This window comes from Setaria viridis, chromosome 8 (genome assembly GCF_005286985.2).
Source record: "Setaria viridis chromosome 8, Setaria_viridis_v4.0, whole genome shotgun sequence".
Lineage (NCBI taxonomy): Eukaryota > Viridiplantae > Streptophyta > Magnoliopsida > Poales > Poaceae > Setaria > Setaria viridis.
In genome coordinates this window covers 34,338,444-34,354,161 of record NC_048270.2, presented here as the reverse complement: position 1 = coordinate 34,354,161, position 15,718 = coordinate 34,338,444, and the positions used below count along the sequence as shown (strand labels likewise).

The window sequence follows — 15,718 nt, the reverse complement described above, 5'->3', positions numbered from 1 at the left end:
ATAAATAAGGAGAAAGAAAACTTTAAATCTCGTTGGTCTAATATGTATGCTATTGAGTATGATTCCGATAGTTCGAATGATGATGATAATGAAGTTTATGTTGCTAAATTTGTATGTCATTCTAAGGCTCAAACTTATTCTTGTTCATCTCTTAAGCCGGCTCATAAGGGTCGGCAGGAAGAATTAAAATTTACTTTTGATGTATCCAAGTGTAATTCCATTTTTGATGAATTGCTTAGACTTGGATACCTTAAAATATCTCATGTTATACCTCCACTTGAAGAGTTCAAAAATATGCATATTGCAAGTTTCATAATTCTTATTCGCATGCTACTAATCATTGCAATGTGTTCTGTCAATAGGTTCAATCGGCCATAAATGAAGGTCGTTTGACATTCCATGAGATGCAATTTGACAAGACACCATTCCCTGTCAACACTATGGACTTGCAGCAGCTTAAGGTATTGGTTCGGCCGCATCAAGCTGAAGGAATCAAAGGCAAAAATGTGATAGTATGGGAAGAGAAGCCCGACTTGAGAGGCAAGGAGTTGACAAGTGAAGTGACTTATGAAAAGACTCCTGATGGTAGGGAGTCATTCAAAATTACCATGAAAGCTTCTAGAGATGAGGGGCAAGGGTCATCCGCACCAACTGGTCAGCGACTGTTTGAGCATATTCAGGCCAAACCGGTCAGACCAGTGGAGGTGACCAATCAAACCGATCAGCCGCAGGGCCATCCTAAAATGCTAAAACCGAAGTGCCCAAAAATTGGAAACTGGAAGCATAATGTAGCTAATAGTCATGGAAGTGGTCCCAAAGAAAAAGTCACATTTGACATGCTCTTAGCCAAGTATTCCAAACAAAAGGCCGTTACAAGTGATCGGCCAGTAAAAAAGAGAATGAGGTCACCTACGCATCAAGAGGGACCATCCTTGCCTCCAAAATTTGCCATAAGATGGAAGGGTGACCATCCTCAACAAAAGCAGCACCCTACCACATTGTGGGCTCCTCCAACTTCAAATCCACCATGCCCGATGTTGGATGACAATGGCGTGATGTGGGTGCCCTTTGAATCCGTATAACATCAACCTTTCCATCCGTGGTGGGGAGGATCAAGAGACCAGCTCTAGATAGGATCTCACGCCCTGTGCACGACCAATTGGCACCTTGCCAATCTAGTCAGAGCCACCAAACTCGATCGGTCAGAACCGGTCGATCTACCTCATCCGGTCAGACTGGCCTACCCAAGCAGCTAGACCATCTCCTCCAAAACAGGTATATCATCCTATGAAGATAAAGGGGGAGGTGCAGAAAATAGATGTTGACCCGGAAAGAACTACGAGCATAGATATAATCCAAATTGGGCCAATGGACATTCCTGCTAATGATTGTGGCAAAAAAAAATGATTGTCCTAGACAATAAGGTTTTGACACCTATCCAAGCAACCCCTACTGCTATTGATTATAAGGCTAGCAGTAGTGGCTCTAGCTCCAAGTATTTCTTTCCAAGGTGGTGTCCTCCTGGGTTAACAAGCACTCAAAGGAGGAAGCTTCAAATGCTGCGCTTTCAAGAAAAGAAGGAGTAAGAGCTGGAGAGATAGAGGGAGGAAACTTTCAACTAGTATAGACCCATGGTCCCACAGAAGGAGTGGATAGTCAAGGCTGTCTCCTAGCTAGCACCGATCAGATCGGCTGAGGAACCAATCAGACCAGTTTGGTCTCAGGTGCTGGTAGCTACACCAGTTAGACCGGTCAAGAAACCGGTCCAACTGGTTGAGCCGGAGATGCTGCCCGGTTTTGCTTCTTCTACACCTATGGCTTGTGATAATGAGTTGACATCAGTTCCTGAGATAGAAGATGATGAGCAACTTATTGATTATAGTCCTTCACCTAAGCACATGTACCTTGACATTAATGTGCTTCATTTGTCTATGGATGGTTATGCCCTTTCAGAGGGAAATTTCACTCGTTTGGACTTTGGACCCAAGGAAGCTATTTTTTGGAAGCCTAAAATTACCGATAAATCATCTTAAGGCTTTGTATATGAAGGGTCACATCAATGGGACGCTAATTTCTCGGATGCTAGTTGATGGAGGGGCAATTGTCAACTTGATGCCCTATTCTTTATTGAAGAAATTGGGAGGTTCAGATAAGAAGCTGATCAAGACCATCATGACCGTTAGCTGTGTGGGAGGAGGTGAGCCTATGGGAGCTAAAGGCATTGTCTCTATGGAGCTCATTGTTGGGAGCAAGACGTTGGCTACTGCTGTCTTCGTTGTTGAGACACAAGGTAACTTCAGTTTGATTTTGGGGCGTGATTGGATACATGCAAATAAATGTGTTCCTTCTACTTTGCATCAACTCTTAATGCAATGGGTAGGCAATGAAGTAGAGGTTGTACATGGTGACAAATCAGCTAGCATAGCTATACTTGATAGTTCCTCCATAGGTGTGCATGATGATGTTAAGTGATTATCTGGTTTAGATCTTTCTGATTTTGAGTTCATCAGTTGCACTAAAGATAGCTTTGTCCCGCTGTCCTAAATCCGGTTGAAAATTTGCTAAACAATCTCAAGTGATTTAATGGATAAGAATCAGGAGTGGTTGCAGCAGAGACTTGAGCATTATCGGGCACATAAGAACGATACATGTGAGGCCATTGGAGACTTTGATGATATGAGCAAATTGGAACAAGGGTTTATGTTGTCCGATCCTTTAGAGGAGATAGATATTGGTGATGGTACTAAACCTAGGCCGACATCTATAAACAAGAATCTTGAGCCTGCTTTTAAGGCCGAATTAATAAAGTTATCGAAAGAGTATGTCGACTGTTTTGCATGAAATTATCATGAGATGTCTAGTTTAAGCCACGAGTGATTTCAGCATCAGCTGCCTATTGAACCTAGTTTTAGGCCTCATAAACAACCTACTAGACATTTTAATCCTATTATTTATGACCGAGTGAATAAAGAGATCAATCGGTTACTTGATGCTAAGTTTATTAGGCGTTGTCGATATGCTGATTGGATTAATAATATTGTGCCTGTTGAGAATAAAGGTACGGGTAAGCTCAGAGTTTGCATTGATTTTAGAGATCTTAATAGAGCTACTCCTAAAGATGAATATTATAGCTGATATACTTATTAATGCTGCTTCTGGACATAGAGTTATTAGCTTTCTTGATGGTAATGCTAGTTACAATCAAAATTTTATGGCCGAAGAGGTTATTTCCAAAATGGCTTTTCTATGTCCAGAATTTGTTGGTCTATTTGAGTGGGTAGTCATGACTTTTGGTTTAAAAAATGTTGGTGCTACTTATCAAAGAGAGCTACAAATTTAATTTTTCATGAATTACTTGGTGTAATCTTAGAAATCTATATCAATGATATTGTTGTTAAATTGGCTAGATTAAATTCCCATTTGGCTGATTTAAGATTACTTCTGAAAAAATACATCGATATGGTTTAAATCTGAATCCAATCAAATGTGTTTTTGGTGTATCGGCTGGGAAGTTTTTGGGCTTCATGTACATGAGAATGGTGTGGAAATAGATCCTAAGAAAATTTAATCCATATGGAAGGTACAAGATCCTATGTGCAAGAAAGACTTGCAAAAGTTTTTGAGTAAGGTAAATTATTTGAGAAGGTTTGTTTGTAACTTGCGTGGGAAGGTGAATTCTTTTACTCCTATACTTTGGTTAAAGAATGAAACTGAATTTACTTCGGGGGCAAAACAACAAGAGGCTTTTGAAGTCAAACGGTATTTGTCTTCACCGCCCGTTCTTCAAGTACCTAAGAGTGGGGTACCTTTTTGTTGGCGCTAAAAATCGGCCGATGATCTTCAGCATCGGACACACGACCCGGGAGAATCTGCTTAACTCCTGTTCAGGTTATTGCCCTGGTGCGGTTCGCGCGGCGTGCTAGTCAATCTGACCTGTTGATTGACAAGGAAAGAAAAGCGTTAAATTCCAAGGGCTTCGATCGGCTAAAGTTCCGATCTATCTCGAAAAGCGTATCAGCGAATCGGCCGATTTACTGTAGAGATGACCGGCTATAAAACAGCCGATATTCACATAGCGATTGCAAAGAAATTACTAGACCAAATTAAATAACGCTACAACTGCAACACTTGAGACAGATCTAATCGTCTATATGATGATAAATAAGAATAACGATGATGAAGCCAACAATTCGAATCTCAAGCTGGATAAATGGTGATAAAACTAGAACAATAGATAAAACCTATAATTCTAGTAAATATCGATAACTGGTGAATAAATCTAAACGAAACGACAGCGATGCGCCCGAAGTTAAAACTTAGATATTACTCGATAAACGAAACTTACAAATCGGCCGGAGATCGTGTCAATGCAGCCCTGCCAATCCGTACGAACTCGTGAAAAGAAAAGATTTTTGGCGAAGTTGCCGACTTGAAAATAAAGTACGAGGAATAAGTAGATTTGTTGTATTGATTGATATATTTTTTTTACAAATCTCTAGAGACGGCTATTTATAGCCTGTTACAACCGATTTCCTAACCGACTAGGAGCTATCTCTAATTTTAAATGATAACAAATATTTACAAACACAACACGTATTAGAGTTGGTTATGATATTCCACGGACCAACCTTCCTCTTTAAGTAATCTTCTTCTCCGGCCCACTTTAGGCCCATACTGGCCAAGGCACCCCAACGTCCAATCGGCCGACCTTCATCAACTCCGTTCGCCAATCGGCCGAAACACTGTAGCGCCAATCAGCCGATTCCCAACTGTAGCTTTTAGCCTGCCGCGTCGGCCAATCTTTTCCTCCCTTGACACTGATTCAAAACACGTGTCAAAATTTGGCGTCAACACTTTCAAATTATATGTGGCGGCTGAAGATGGTGTTATTGGAGTTGTTTTGTCTCAAGAAACCGATGGCAAGGAGTATATTGTTACATGTATCGGTAGAAGATTATTGGACACCGAGACAAGGTATACATTTATTGAAAAGTTACACTTTTCATTATATTATTCTTGTACCAAGTTGAGGCATTATTTTTTACCAAATACTTGCATAGTAGCATGTCAAACCGATTTAATTAAATACATGTTGCATAGACCAATTTTAAGTGGTATAATTGGTAAATGGGCCTATGCTTTAATTGAATATGATCCGGCTTGTAAACCTTTGAAATCCATGAAAGGTCAAATTATGGGTGATTTTATTGTTGAGATGAGCAACTTGATTTAGATATCGGTTATATTACTTTTACTCCATGGAAATTGCATTTTGATGGATCGGTTTGCAAAAGTGGCTATGGTATTGGTTTAGTTCTCATATCACCCAATGGAGTTGTTTTTGAAGCTCTCAACCGATTAGATTATGATTGCACTAATAACCAAACCGAATATGAAGCTCTCTTATTTGGGTTGGAGATTTTGCATGACATGGGAGTAAAACACATAGAAGCTTATGGTGATTCCCTACTAGTAGTGCAGCATGTATCTAAGGTATGCCAATGTTTAGATGGATTTCTACATTCTTGTACTGATAAATGCCTGGATATCATATCTTGCTTGGATGAATTTTTCATTTTACCATGTACCAAGGCAAGAGAATCGAGCGCTAATGCTCTGGCTCAGCAAGCGTCTAGCTATAACGTTCAGAAAAGAAATTTTCGTGAACGAAAGCCGACATTCTACGAAGCTGAGGGTTATGCCCGGAAGGAATCGGTCAAACTGGTCTGACCGATCCCACGGGTCTGACTGCTTAGGTGACCGGTCTTGCCAATCTGTCTGATGAAAATTCCACTTCAGCCATTGTTTGCTCAAAAACTCTTGAGGACGAAGCGGACGACTAGAGAAGACCTTTGATGGATTATTTGCAGAATCCTGGGCACTCAGTTGATAGAAAAGTCCAACGAAGGGCTTTCAAGTTCACTTTGGTAGATGGTGAGTTGTATCGTTGGACCGCTAAAGGTTTGCTTTTGAAGTGTTTGGATTCTAATATGGCCAGATTGGCTATGGCAGATCAGCTCGCATGATGAAGTGGCCCCTTAGGCGAGCTTGCTTTTATTGGCCTAGGATGGTAGCCGATTTTTTCATTACTACAAAGGATGTGAAGAGTGTCAGAAGTTTGGGGATGTCCAAATGGTTCCTTCTGCATTGATGCATCCTATAATTAAGCCATGGCCTTTTCGGGGATGGGGATTGGATTTTATTGGCAAGATTCACACTCCTTCATCAAAAGGACATTGTTTTATAATTGTGGTTACTGATTATTTCACCAAGTGGACCGAAGCAATTCTCCTCAAGAATATGACACACCGGGAGGTGATTGAGTATATTACAGAACATATTATACATGGATTTGGTATTCCACAAACTTTGACTACGGATCAGGGGACTTCATTCATATCCAAAGAGGTGCTGATTTTTTCAAATCATATTGTATTAAATTGCTTAATTAATCACCATATTATGCTCAAGCTAATGGTCAAGCTGAGTCTAGCAATAAGATTTTAATTAAGCTCATCAAGAAGAAGATAGAGGAGAATTCTAGGAGATGGAATGAAGTGTTATCTGAAGCTTTGTGGGCTCATCGTATTTCTAGACATGGTGCGACTAAGGTTACTCCTTTTGAGCTTGTTTATGGTCAAGAATCCGTTTTGCCCATTGAGATGAATCTAGGCGCATATAGACTCGCAAGACAAAATGATCTTGATGTTGGTGCTTATCATGCTTTGATGATGGACAATATCGATGAGGTGACCGACAAGCGATTGGAGGCTTTGGAGGAGATTGAGAAAGACAAGAGGCAAGTTGCTAGAGCATACAACCGGAAGGTAAAAGCTAAATCCTTTCAGGTTGGTGATTTGGTTTGGAAGACAATTCTACCTATAGGGGAGGGGTCAAGAGTAACAAGTTTCCGGGGTGCTGAGGATCCTGCATCTGCCCATCTCAGCATTTCAACAAGTCAAATTTGAGGAAGGGTCAACGGTCAAGGTCCAGACGATTCTAATGGCTTTCTTTGTTAATTATGAAGAGGTGATCGATGACAATTGTGGGCATTGGCAACTTGAAGAACCTTAAAGAGGTGAAGCTCCGTGGTCGGAACGACAATCGGTCGCTGAAACGCATACTGCAGCAGCTCGAGGAGAATGATAATCGATCCAAGTCCAACCAGATAACACTTGTAGTGCAGTACTATTGATACGATCGCATCTTGATTTATTTCCCATATTTGGAACTGCTACCTGTTGAATCCTACTACTGCGACGATGCTTTCGTTCCCATAACTGTATTATTTCCCTAAATTCTCCTGTTCGATCATAATAATCGTCGATCATATATTTATTTGGTTGTGTACCATTATATTTTTTTATGCTTAATTTGTGAACTTTGAAATAAAAAAGTTCAAGGACCAAAGTGGCTCATCCACACAGTGACACACGACAAACTTCTTTCTTGACAACACACGATAAACTTGATATAACTTATCCGTTCATACAGCATAAAAATAGACCATAAAAGATAGATTCTTCTTAGGCCACAGCATGAAACACAGCTCCTTCAATCTTGTTGACAAGCAAGACAGGAGCCTTCCTTGTGGAACCATTCAGACGGTTGCAAAATGGTTGGCCGGGAAGACAACAACCATGAAGTTGGCAGGAATAGACTCATTCCATATGCTTCCTCTTCCTGCAATAAAATAAATATTGTAGCGGATGAAAAATGATCTAGATGGATGATGTTCAAATATGCTAATGATGTGTTGCATAGAGTTAGCTTGATGAATTGCAAGCCTGTAACTACACCATTGTCCACCTCTGAGAAGCTTTCGGTGCATGAAGGGTCATTGCTTGGACCAAATAATGCTACAAACTATAGAAGTGTTGTTGGTGCTCTCCAATATTTGACCTTGACCAGACCAGATATTTCCTATTCAGTTAATAAGGTGTGTCAATTTCTTCATGCATCAACTACTATAAATTGGATGGCGGTCAAAAGAATTTTGAGGTACTTGAAACACACAACTAATATTGGGTTGAAGATTTGCAGAACCAATTATTTGCTTGTAAAGTGTTTTTTCAGATGGAGACTGGGCTGGTTGTATAGATGACAGACGGTCGATAGGTGGCTTTGCTGGTTGTTCTTAGGAACTAACCTTGTGTCATGGAGTGCACAAAAACAAGCTACAGTTTCAAGATCAAGCACTAAAGCTGAGTATAAAGCAGTAGGTAATGCAACTGCTGAAGTGATGTGAATTCAAACTTTACTCTATGAATTGGGGATTCAAGTGCTGAGAGCTGCAAAATTATGGTGTGACAATGTTGGAGTTAAGTATCTTTCTGCTAATTCGATTTTTCAAGCAAGAACTAACCATATAGAAGTGGACTATCATTTTGTGCGAGAAAGGGTAGCATGGAAGTTACTTGACATAGAATATTCTAGATGATACCCCCGCATTGCTGCAGAAATTTCTTAAACAAAATTTTAAGTTGAAATTTGAAAGTATAAACACTAAGGTAATTTCATGGCAACATTCTTTTGCAAACGACATTAACATGAAAATATGTTCATTTTGTTGAGAGAGAACGGCTCTTAAATGATTGATCCTCCATGTATTTCTACTGTGGAAATTTTGTAGCGTGGTACTCGCGAAGACTAATGAATTGCATGCGTGGATGCTATTAGTCACAGAAAATCGGTGGAAAACATAAATGGATGGTCCTAGTGGATGGTGACGTGGCGTCTGATATAGTGGGTTCCTATATAACGTGGATAGCTTGCATGTTGAGAGAAATAGAGTTAGTTAATGACCTTTAGTGGGGTGTATCTATATAGGTTATATAGATATTTACAAAGGATTAAATTGCTGATGGGTTTACAAAACCGCTTACTGTTCAATATTTGGAGATTTTCAAGAACAATCTTAATCTAGGAAGTTCAGATTGAGGGAGAGTGTCAGAAGAAATCTCTCTCATATTGTAACGAATCTGGTCCGTTTAGAGATATGTTTGGACATAGTTTGATTCTGTTGTAAACTAGAGATAGAGTCTTATTCTGTTGTAATTAGATTTGAGGAATCTGGTCCGTTTAGAGATATGTTTGGACATAGTTTGATTCTGTTGTAAACTAGAGATAGAGTCTTATTCTGTTGTAATTAGATTTGATAGTTAGCTTGGCCAAACGTTATCTCTAAGAGACTATGGGGGTGTTTGGGAGCACTCCACTCCAAATTTTTGAGCTCCACTCCACCAACTCCACCACATTGCAGCTCCACTCCACCAACTCCAAAAAAATATCAGAGTTGTCCACATGTTTGGCAAAATGCACAGATCCAGCTCCAAAAACAGAAGATCTTGCTGTGTAAAGTCCATTATACCCATGTGAATGGGTCCCACTTGTCAGTCTCTTTAGTTCTCCCTTTCTTCTCCATTATTCCCGTGCGAGCAGGGGCGGGCCGCGCGGCAGGGGTGGCCGTGCGGCGGGCGGCGCGGCATGGAGTGAATCAATTTTTCATGGAGTGGAGTGCTTCCAAACACCCCCTATATGTAATTTGTTATGCGGCCAATTGTGCATGCTAGAATTAACACGAACCTGTCGTACCCCAGGATCAGGGACGACGTTCCTCCACGCTCTTTGCGCCTCTGACTTCTTTCACCAATCTGCGAAACTTGAAAGCACTACCTTCCCATCGTTGGTCCTCCTTATAGTCCCTCGGATACATCACTACGGGAAAGCTAAAAATTGCCGAGTGTATTTTTTTTGCCGAGTGTTTTTTTTCGAGCACTCGGCAAACAAGCTCTTCGCCGAGTGCCAAGCCAAAAACACTCGGCAAAAAAAATACACTCGGCAAATCGGGGCTTTGGCGAGCGTCAAATAAAATACACTCGGTAAAGAGGGTAGTTTGCCGAGTGTCAAAAAAGACACTCGGCAAAGAGGGGGTTTGCCGAGTGTTTTTTTTACACTCGGCAAAAAAATAATTTTTTCCTCTTTTCACCTTGAAATTTTTTCTACTCCCCACATACAACACGTGGTACTCCATGTTAAAATTTGGTATATTTTTGTTTTTATTTGCTATATTTATTTAATTAATTGCATTTCAAGGAAATTTTTGGTATAAATCAAATTTGAACTGCAAGTGATTCAAATTATGGAACAAAATGTGTAGAAAAATGATATTCATGTTATTTGGCTCAATTTGAGACTTGACCCATGAAATAAAAAGAAATTTCGAACATCTTGTTCAGGAAACACGACAATGAACGTGTGGCGGTAGTATTTTTAAATTGTAAAAAAAATAAGCAAAGTCTGAAAATCATGAGATTTGTCATGATGTGATGATATAATACGTGAAGGCTGTGGAAAAAAATTAAGAAGGTTTTGCACATTTCATCATATACGATGATTACAAACCGAAGCATATCAGAAGAAGAATAGTAACTTTGAGAAGGATTCGATAAAATTTAGAGTCGAAGTGACGGTCAAGTTCGGTTTGACTACAAAACTTTTTGTATAGTCAGTAGAGAACATATACTGTTTCGTGTGAAAATTTGGTTTTTTTTTGAAACTATGAGATATTTTTTAATTTTTTTTAAAAAAACTTTGCCGAGTGTCCTAGTGTGGACACTCGGCAAAGAAACCTTTTACCGAGTGTCCACACCGAACACTCGGCGACGTTTTTTTTCCAAACCGCGCAGGCGTCCTTATCTCCCGACCCCCTCGATCCCGCACTCAGCTCGACCTCCGCCTCTCCCCTACCTCTTCCTCTCCCCCACCTCTTCCTCTCTCCCCGCCACCGCTGCTCGGCGCCCGCCGCCCCCCGCCGCCGCTCGGCACCCGGCCTCGTCGCTCGACGCCTTCTTCCCCTCCGGATCCGGCCTCTCCTTCCCTAGCTCCCTCCCCTCCGGCCGGATCCGCGCCCCCTTCTTCCCCTCCGACGCGGATCCGACGGCCCCCTGCTCCCTCCCCTCCGGATCTGGCGCGGATCTGGCAGCGGGCGAGGTGGCGTGGTGGCGGGAGGCAGCTCGGGTGGCGGCGGGGAGGTGGCCCGGCGGGAAGCAGCTCGGGTGGCGGCGGGGAGGGTGCCTGGCGGGAAGAAGCTCGGGCGGCGGCGGGATGGAGCAGCGGCGGCGCACTCCAAGGCGGGCAACGCACTCCAAGGTGGCTGGAGCAGCGGCGGCGCACTCCAAGGCGGGCGGAGCAGACGATGGTGGCGGCGGCGGAGCAGCCGGAGCTGGTGGCCCGGGCGTGGTGGCGACGGTCGAGCAGCTGGAACTGCCGTGGATGGCCTGGGCGTGGTGGCGGCGTCGCAATGGTTGAGACGGCAGCGGCGGTGGCGGCGGCGGCCAGCTGGAGCTGCCCCCGGTGGCCGGGGTATGTCTTTTTTTATTTTTTTCTGGAAATATTGTTTGCCAAGTGTTTTGTGCCACTCGGCACACCCTTTGCCGAGTGCCCGACCAAAGACACTCGGCAAAGTTAACTTTGCTGTGTGCTCGTCGCCGAGTGTTACACTCGGCAAACACGTTGCCGAGTATTTTTAGGGTTTCGCCGAGTGCCTGGGGCACTCGGCAATTTGTAGCTTTCCCGTAGTGCATGAATATCGCTAGAAATATAGAGTTTTATCCCTTTTGATCCTTGTTGTCCAAAAACTATATTTGCTCACATAATTTAGGCACCGAAATGATGTGAACAACTACAAAGTTGTAGATTTTGTAAAAACTTGCAAGTTTCTTATGAACATTGTCTTCATCCTAACGTTTCTATGCCAGATTTTGGCTCTTTTTTTAATCAAGAGTCGGCACGGTTATGCAATCCGTTATGCATGACTTATCTGTGCCGATGACTGGTACTGATACTTGTTTTTCTAGTAGTGAAGTTACATAGCACATTTGGTACAAGATATTTTTTAAATGAAAGAGTTGTCTGTTATGTATTGATAAAAGATAAGTTAAATCTAGACGTGATCCTACAAATCCAACAAAAGCAAAAGGGGCAACATAACTAGTCACAAAATGACGCCAACTACAGTGCCAACAACACACATATATTGCCCGAAACCACCAAGGCAGAGCTACACAAACACCCCACAAAACAAAGCCTTGAGTCTAAGTTCCATCCACAATGTTCAGATTCTTCGGTCATGATGCATGCATGATGGATTCATCCACATGGTAAAAATTTGCTATTATAGACGATGGAAGGCCAGATTTTTTTTTATTAACGTGGTGACATGGAAATCATGGTCAAGCAAGCGACTTAGTGAGTTAGGAAAGCAAAGCGGATCTGATACTGGAATGGCCTATCTGCATCTAATGTGGAATAAAAAGAAATATTTTAATGAAAAATAAAAACATAAATATGAGCCGTCTATTAGGGATGGACGGTTAGATTTCTCTGCAAACATTAGTACCAGGCTTTGTGCGGGTCGGTACTAAGGTCACTCTCAAGGCACATGTTCATTGCACTATAATCAGGACTGCAAACTTGGAAATTGTAGTTGGTGGGTTTTATGGGGATGAAACTCCTCTCTTATTTTATGAAACTCCATCATCTCTCACCTCATAAAGATCTTGTCAAGTCATCAAAATTGATGATGCAACTTTGAAATTAATTCTGATGAAAATCTCTGTAAAACTTTCTCTGAGACCGGCCTAATGCTCTACTCCCTTCGTCCCTAAATAATTATCATTTTCGCTTACCAAGAAACAACTTTGACTAAATATATATAAAAAATATTAATATTTATGGTGCATAATTAATATCATTAGATAGATATTTAAATCTAGTTTTTTAATAAATTTATTTGGAGATACAAATGTTGCAGATATTCTCTACAAATCGAGTCAAACTTGCGATACGGAAATCAAAAGCGACAATTATTTATAGGGATGGAGGGAGTAGATGCAAAGTCGAATATCCAGTAGTATAAATAATGTAGATTGATTGATTGATTGATTGGTTGATTATGTAGTTAGAGTGCACAACTATGATATAGAAAAGAGGGAGTAGTATATATGAACTCTATCTACGTTTTGTTTACTTCGAGTTGTTGATTGCACATGTACGACCGTGAGTTGTTACAGGAGATAAGGATGCATCAAACTTCTCTAATCTACGTAAACCTGTCACATCCTTGTTCAAACTACAAAATCAGCAGCTGATGAACATGGTGCTGCACCAACCAGTATCCACAGTTGACAGTTTAAACACCATCTATCCAAGGCGCGTCGTACGCACGGTCTCCACATGAAGATCACGGTGCAAGCGTCCAAGGCAGTCAAGCCCGCCTACGGCGGTGGCATCGGCGGCGACGCCACCGCCGTCCCGCTCACGGTGTTCGACAAGGCCAACTTCGACCAGCACATCTCGGGCATAAACTTCTTTCGCCAGCCGGCGCCGCCCAACGCCGCACTCGTGGCAGGGCTCGCCAGAGCGCTCGCCGAGTACCGCGAGTGGGCTGGGCGGCTCGGCGTCGACGCCGCCGGCAGCCGCGCGATCCTGCTCAACGATGCTGGCGCGCGGTTCGTCGAGGCGACGGCCGACGTCGCGCTCGGCGACGTCATGCCGCTGGAGCCGACGCCCGACGTGCTGCGCCTGCACCCGGACGGCGACGGCGCCGAGGAGCTGATGCTGGTCCAGGTCACGCGGTTCAAGTGCGGCTCCCTTGCCGTCGGCCACACCATACACCACGCCGTCGCCGACGGGCGCGCCGCCTGCAACTTCCTCCTGGCCTGGGGCCAGGCCACCCGCGGCGCCGCGTTCGACCCCGTCCCGGCGCACGACAGGGCGTCCCTCTTCCTGCCCCGGCAGCCGCCGCGGGTCGCGTTCGAGCACCGCGGCGTCGAGTTCAAGCCCCGTGAAGAGAAGAAGCCCTGCAGAAGAAGCGACGTCGCCGTCGTCGACAACGACGACGAGGTGGTTGTCCAGAGGGTGCGCTTCAGCCGGGAGTTCGTCGCCGAGCTGAGGTCGCGGGCGTCGGCGGGGGCGCCGCGGCCGTACAGCACCTTGCAGTGCGTGGCGGCGCACCTGTGGCGGTGCATCACGAAGGCACGCGGCCTTGACGCGCGCGAGATCACCAGGCTCTGCGTCGCCGTGGACGGGCGCATGCGCATGCGCCATCCGCCGGTGCCGGAGGGATACACCGGCAACGTGGTGCTCTGGGCGCGGCCGGCCGCTGCCGCCGGGGATCTGGTGTCCATGCCGCTCCGGCTCGCCGTGGAGCTCATATCCCGGGAGGTGGCGCGCGTCGACGACAGCTACTTTAGGTCGTTCATCGACTTCGCCAGCTCCGGGGCGGTGGAGGAGGAGCGGCTGGTGCCGTCGGCGGACTCGTCGGAGACGGTGCTGAGCCCGGACGTCGAGGTGGACAGCCTGCTCCACGCCCCGTTCTACGACCTGGACTTCGGCGGCGGTCCGCCGTTCTTCTTCATGCCCAGCTACCTGTCAGTTGAGGGCACCGTGTTCATTGTCCGGTCTTTCTCCGGCGACAGAAGCATGGACGCCTACGTGCCTCTCTTCAGACGCGCCATGGACACCTTCAACAAGTGCTGCTACTCGCTGGCAATGGCGGACGCACGTCTTTAGGGGAATGAAATGGAACCCATCTGATCTGGTGCTTGCTAGTCTGCTTGCTCTTGCATCCATGGCCGATCGATCGAATTGTTGTAAGAAACATATGTTGTGTGTTAATCTTTAAATTGTCGAATTTGCTATAATTCGTGGAGGCAAGATTATTGAGGTCGAATTCTCGTTTATACATTTGTTTCACGACTACTGGGCAGCGGTCATCAACTGCAGTAATATCAATTTCTCAAAAACTGGGCTTGCTATTTGTTGGTGTAGCCACTCTAAAAGTATATATTTTGTACCTTTTCAATTACAAAATATCAATTCGTTAAAAATGCTGGCTCAATAAATCTATAAAATATTGAATCGGCATTTCTTGTAAAAGATTTTGAATAAATATAGTTTGTGAAAAAAATTGAGCCAACATTTCACACGTAAATAAGGGGGTGTTTGGATACGAAGTGCTAAACTTTAATAGTGTCACATCGGATGTTCAGAGGACTAAATATGAACTAATTACAAAACTAATTGTAGAACCCTGTGCTAATTCGCGAGACGAATCTATTAAGCCTAATTAATCCATCATTAGCAAATGGTTACTGTAGCACCACATTGTCAAATCATGGACTAATTAAGCTTAATAGATTCGTCTCGTGAATTACACTCCATCTGTGCAATTAGTTTTGTAATTAGCGTATGTTTAATACTTCTAATTAGCATCCAAACATCCGATATGACGGGTGTTAAACTTTAACACCGTATAGCCAAACAGGCCCTAAGTTGACAAGTACCACCCCTAAGGTTATCGTGGCAAGAGGATGTCAAGCAAGTACGACAAGTTCAAGGTCTACTAGGTAGCGGGCCATATGACGGCAAACAAAATGGAAGAATTATCACGTACTTAGTAGATTTTCTCTTGGGAGTACACGTGCTCGGGACGTTTGGTTCCCTGCTTATTTTTAGTACATGTCACATCGAATGTTTACATACTAATTATGAGTATTAAACGTAGACTATTTATAAAACCCATTACATAAGTGGAGGCTAAACGGCGAGACGAATCTATTAAGCCTAATTAATCCATCATTAGCAAAATAAATGTTTACTGTAGCAACACATTATCAAATCATGGACTAATTAGGCTTAATAGATTCGTCTCACC

General features: G+C 43.5%; 1 protein-coding gene across 1 annotated transcript; it reads left to right on the top strand.

The window, feature by feature from the left end:
- Nucleotides 1–13,071: 13,071 nt before the first annotated feature.
- LOC117833674 (agmatine coumaroyltransferase-2) lies at nt 13,072–14,748 on the top strand. The gene has a single exon (XM_034713261.2). It carries the CDS (start codon nt 13,237–13,239, stop codon nt 14,572–14,574), a length of 1,338 nt encoding a protein of 445 aa, XP_034569152.1. The 5' UTR covers nt 13,072–13,236; the 3' UTR covers nt 14,575–14,748.
- The last annotated feature ends 970 nt before the right edge of the window (nt 14,749–15,718 follow it).

Coding starts and splice junctions, on each gene's coding strand:
- LOC117833674 (XM_034713261.2), top strand. CDS start 13,237: ATGAAGATCACGGTGCAAGCGTCCAAGGCAGTCAAGCCCGCCTACGGC.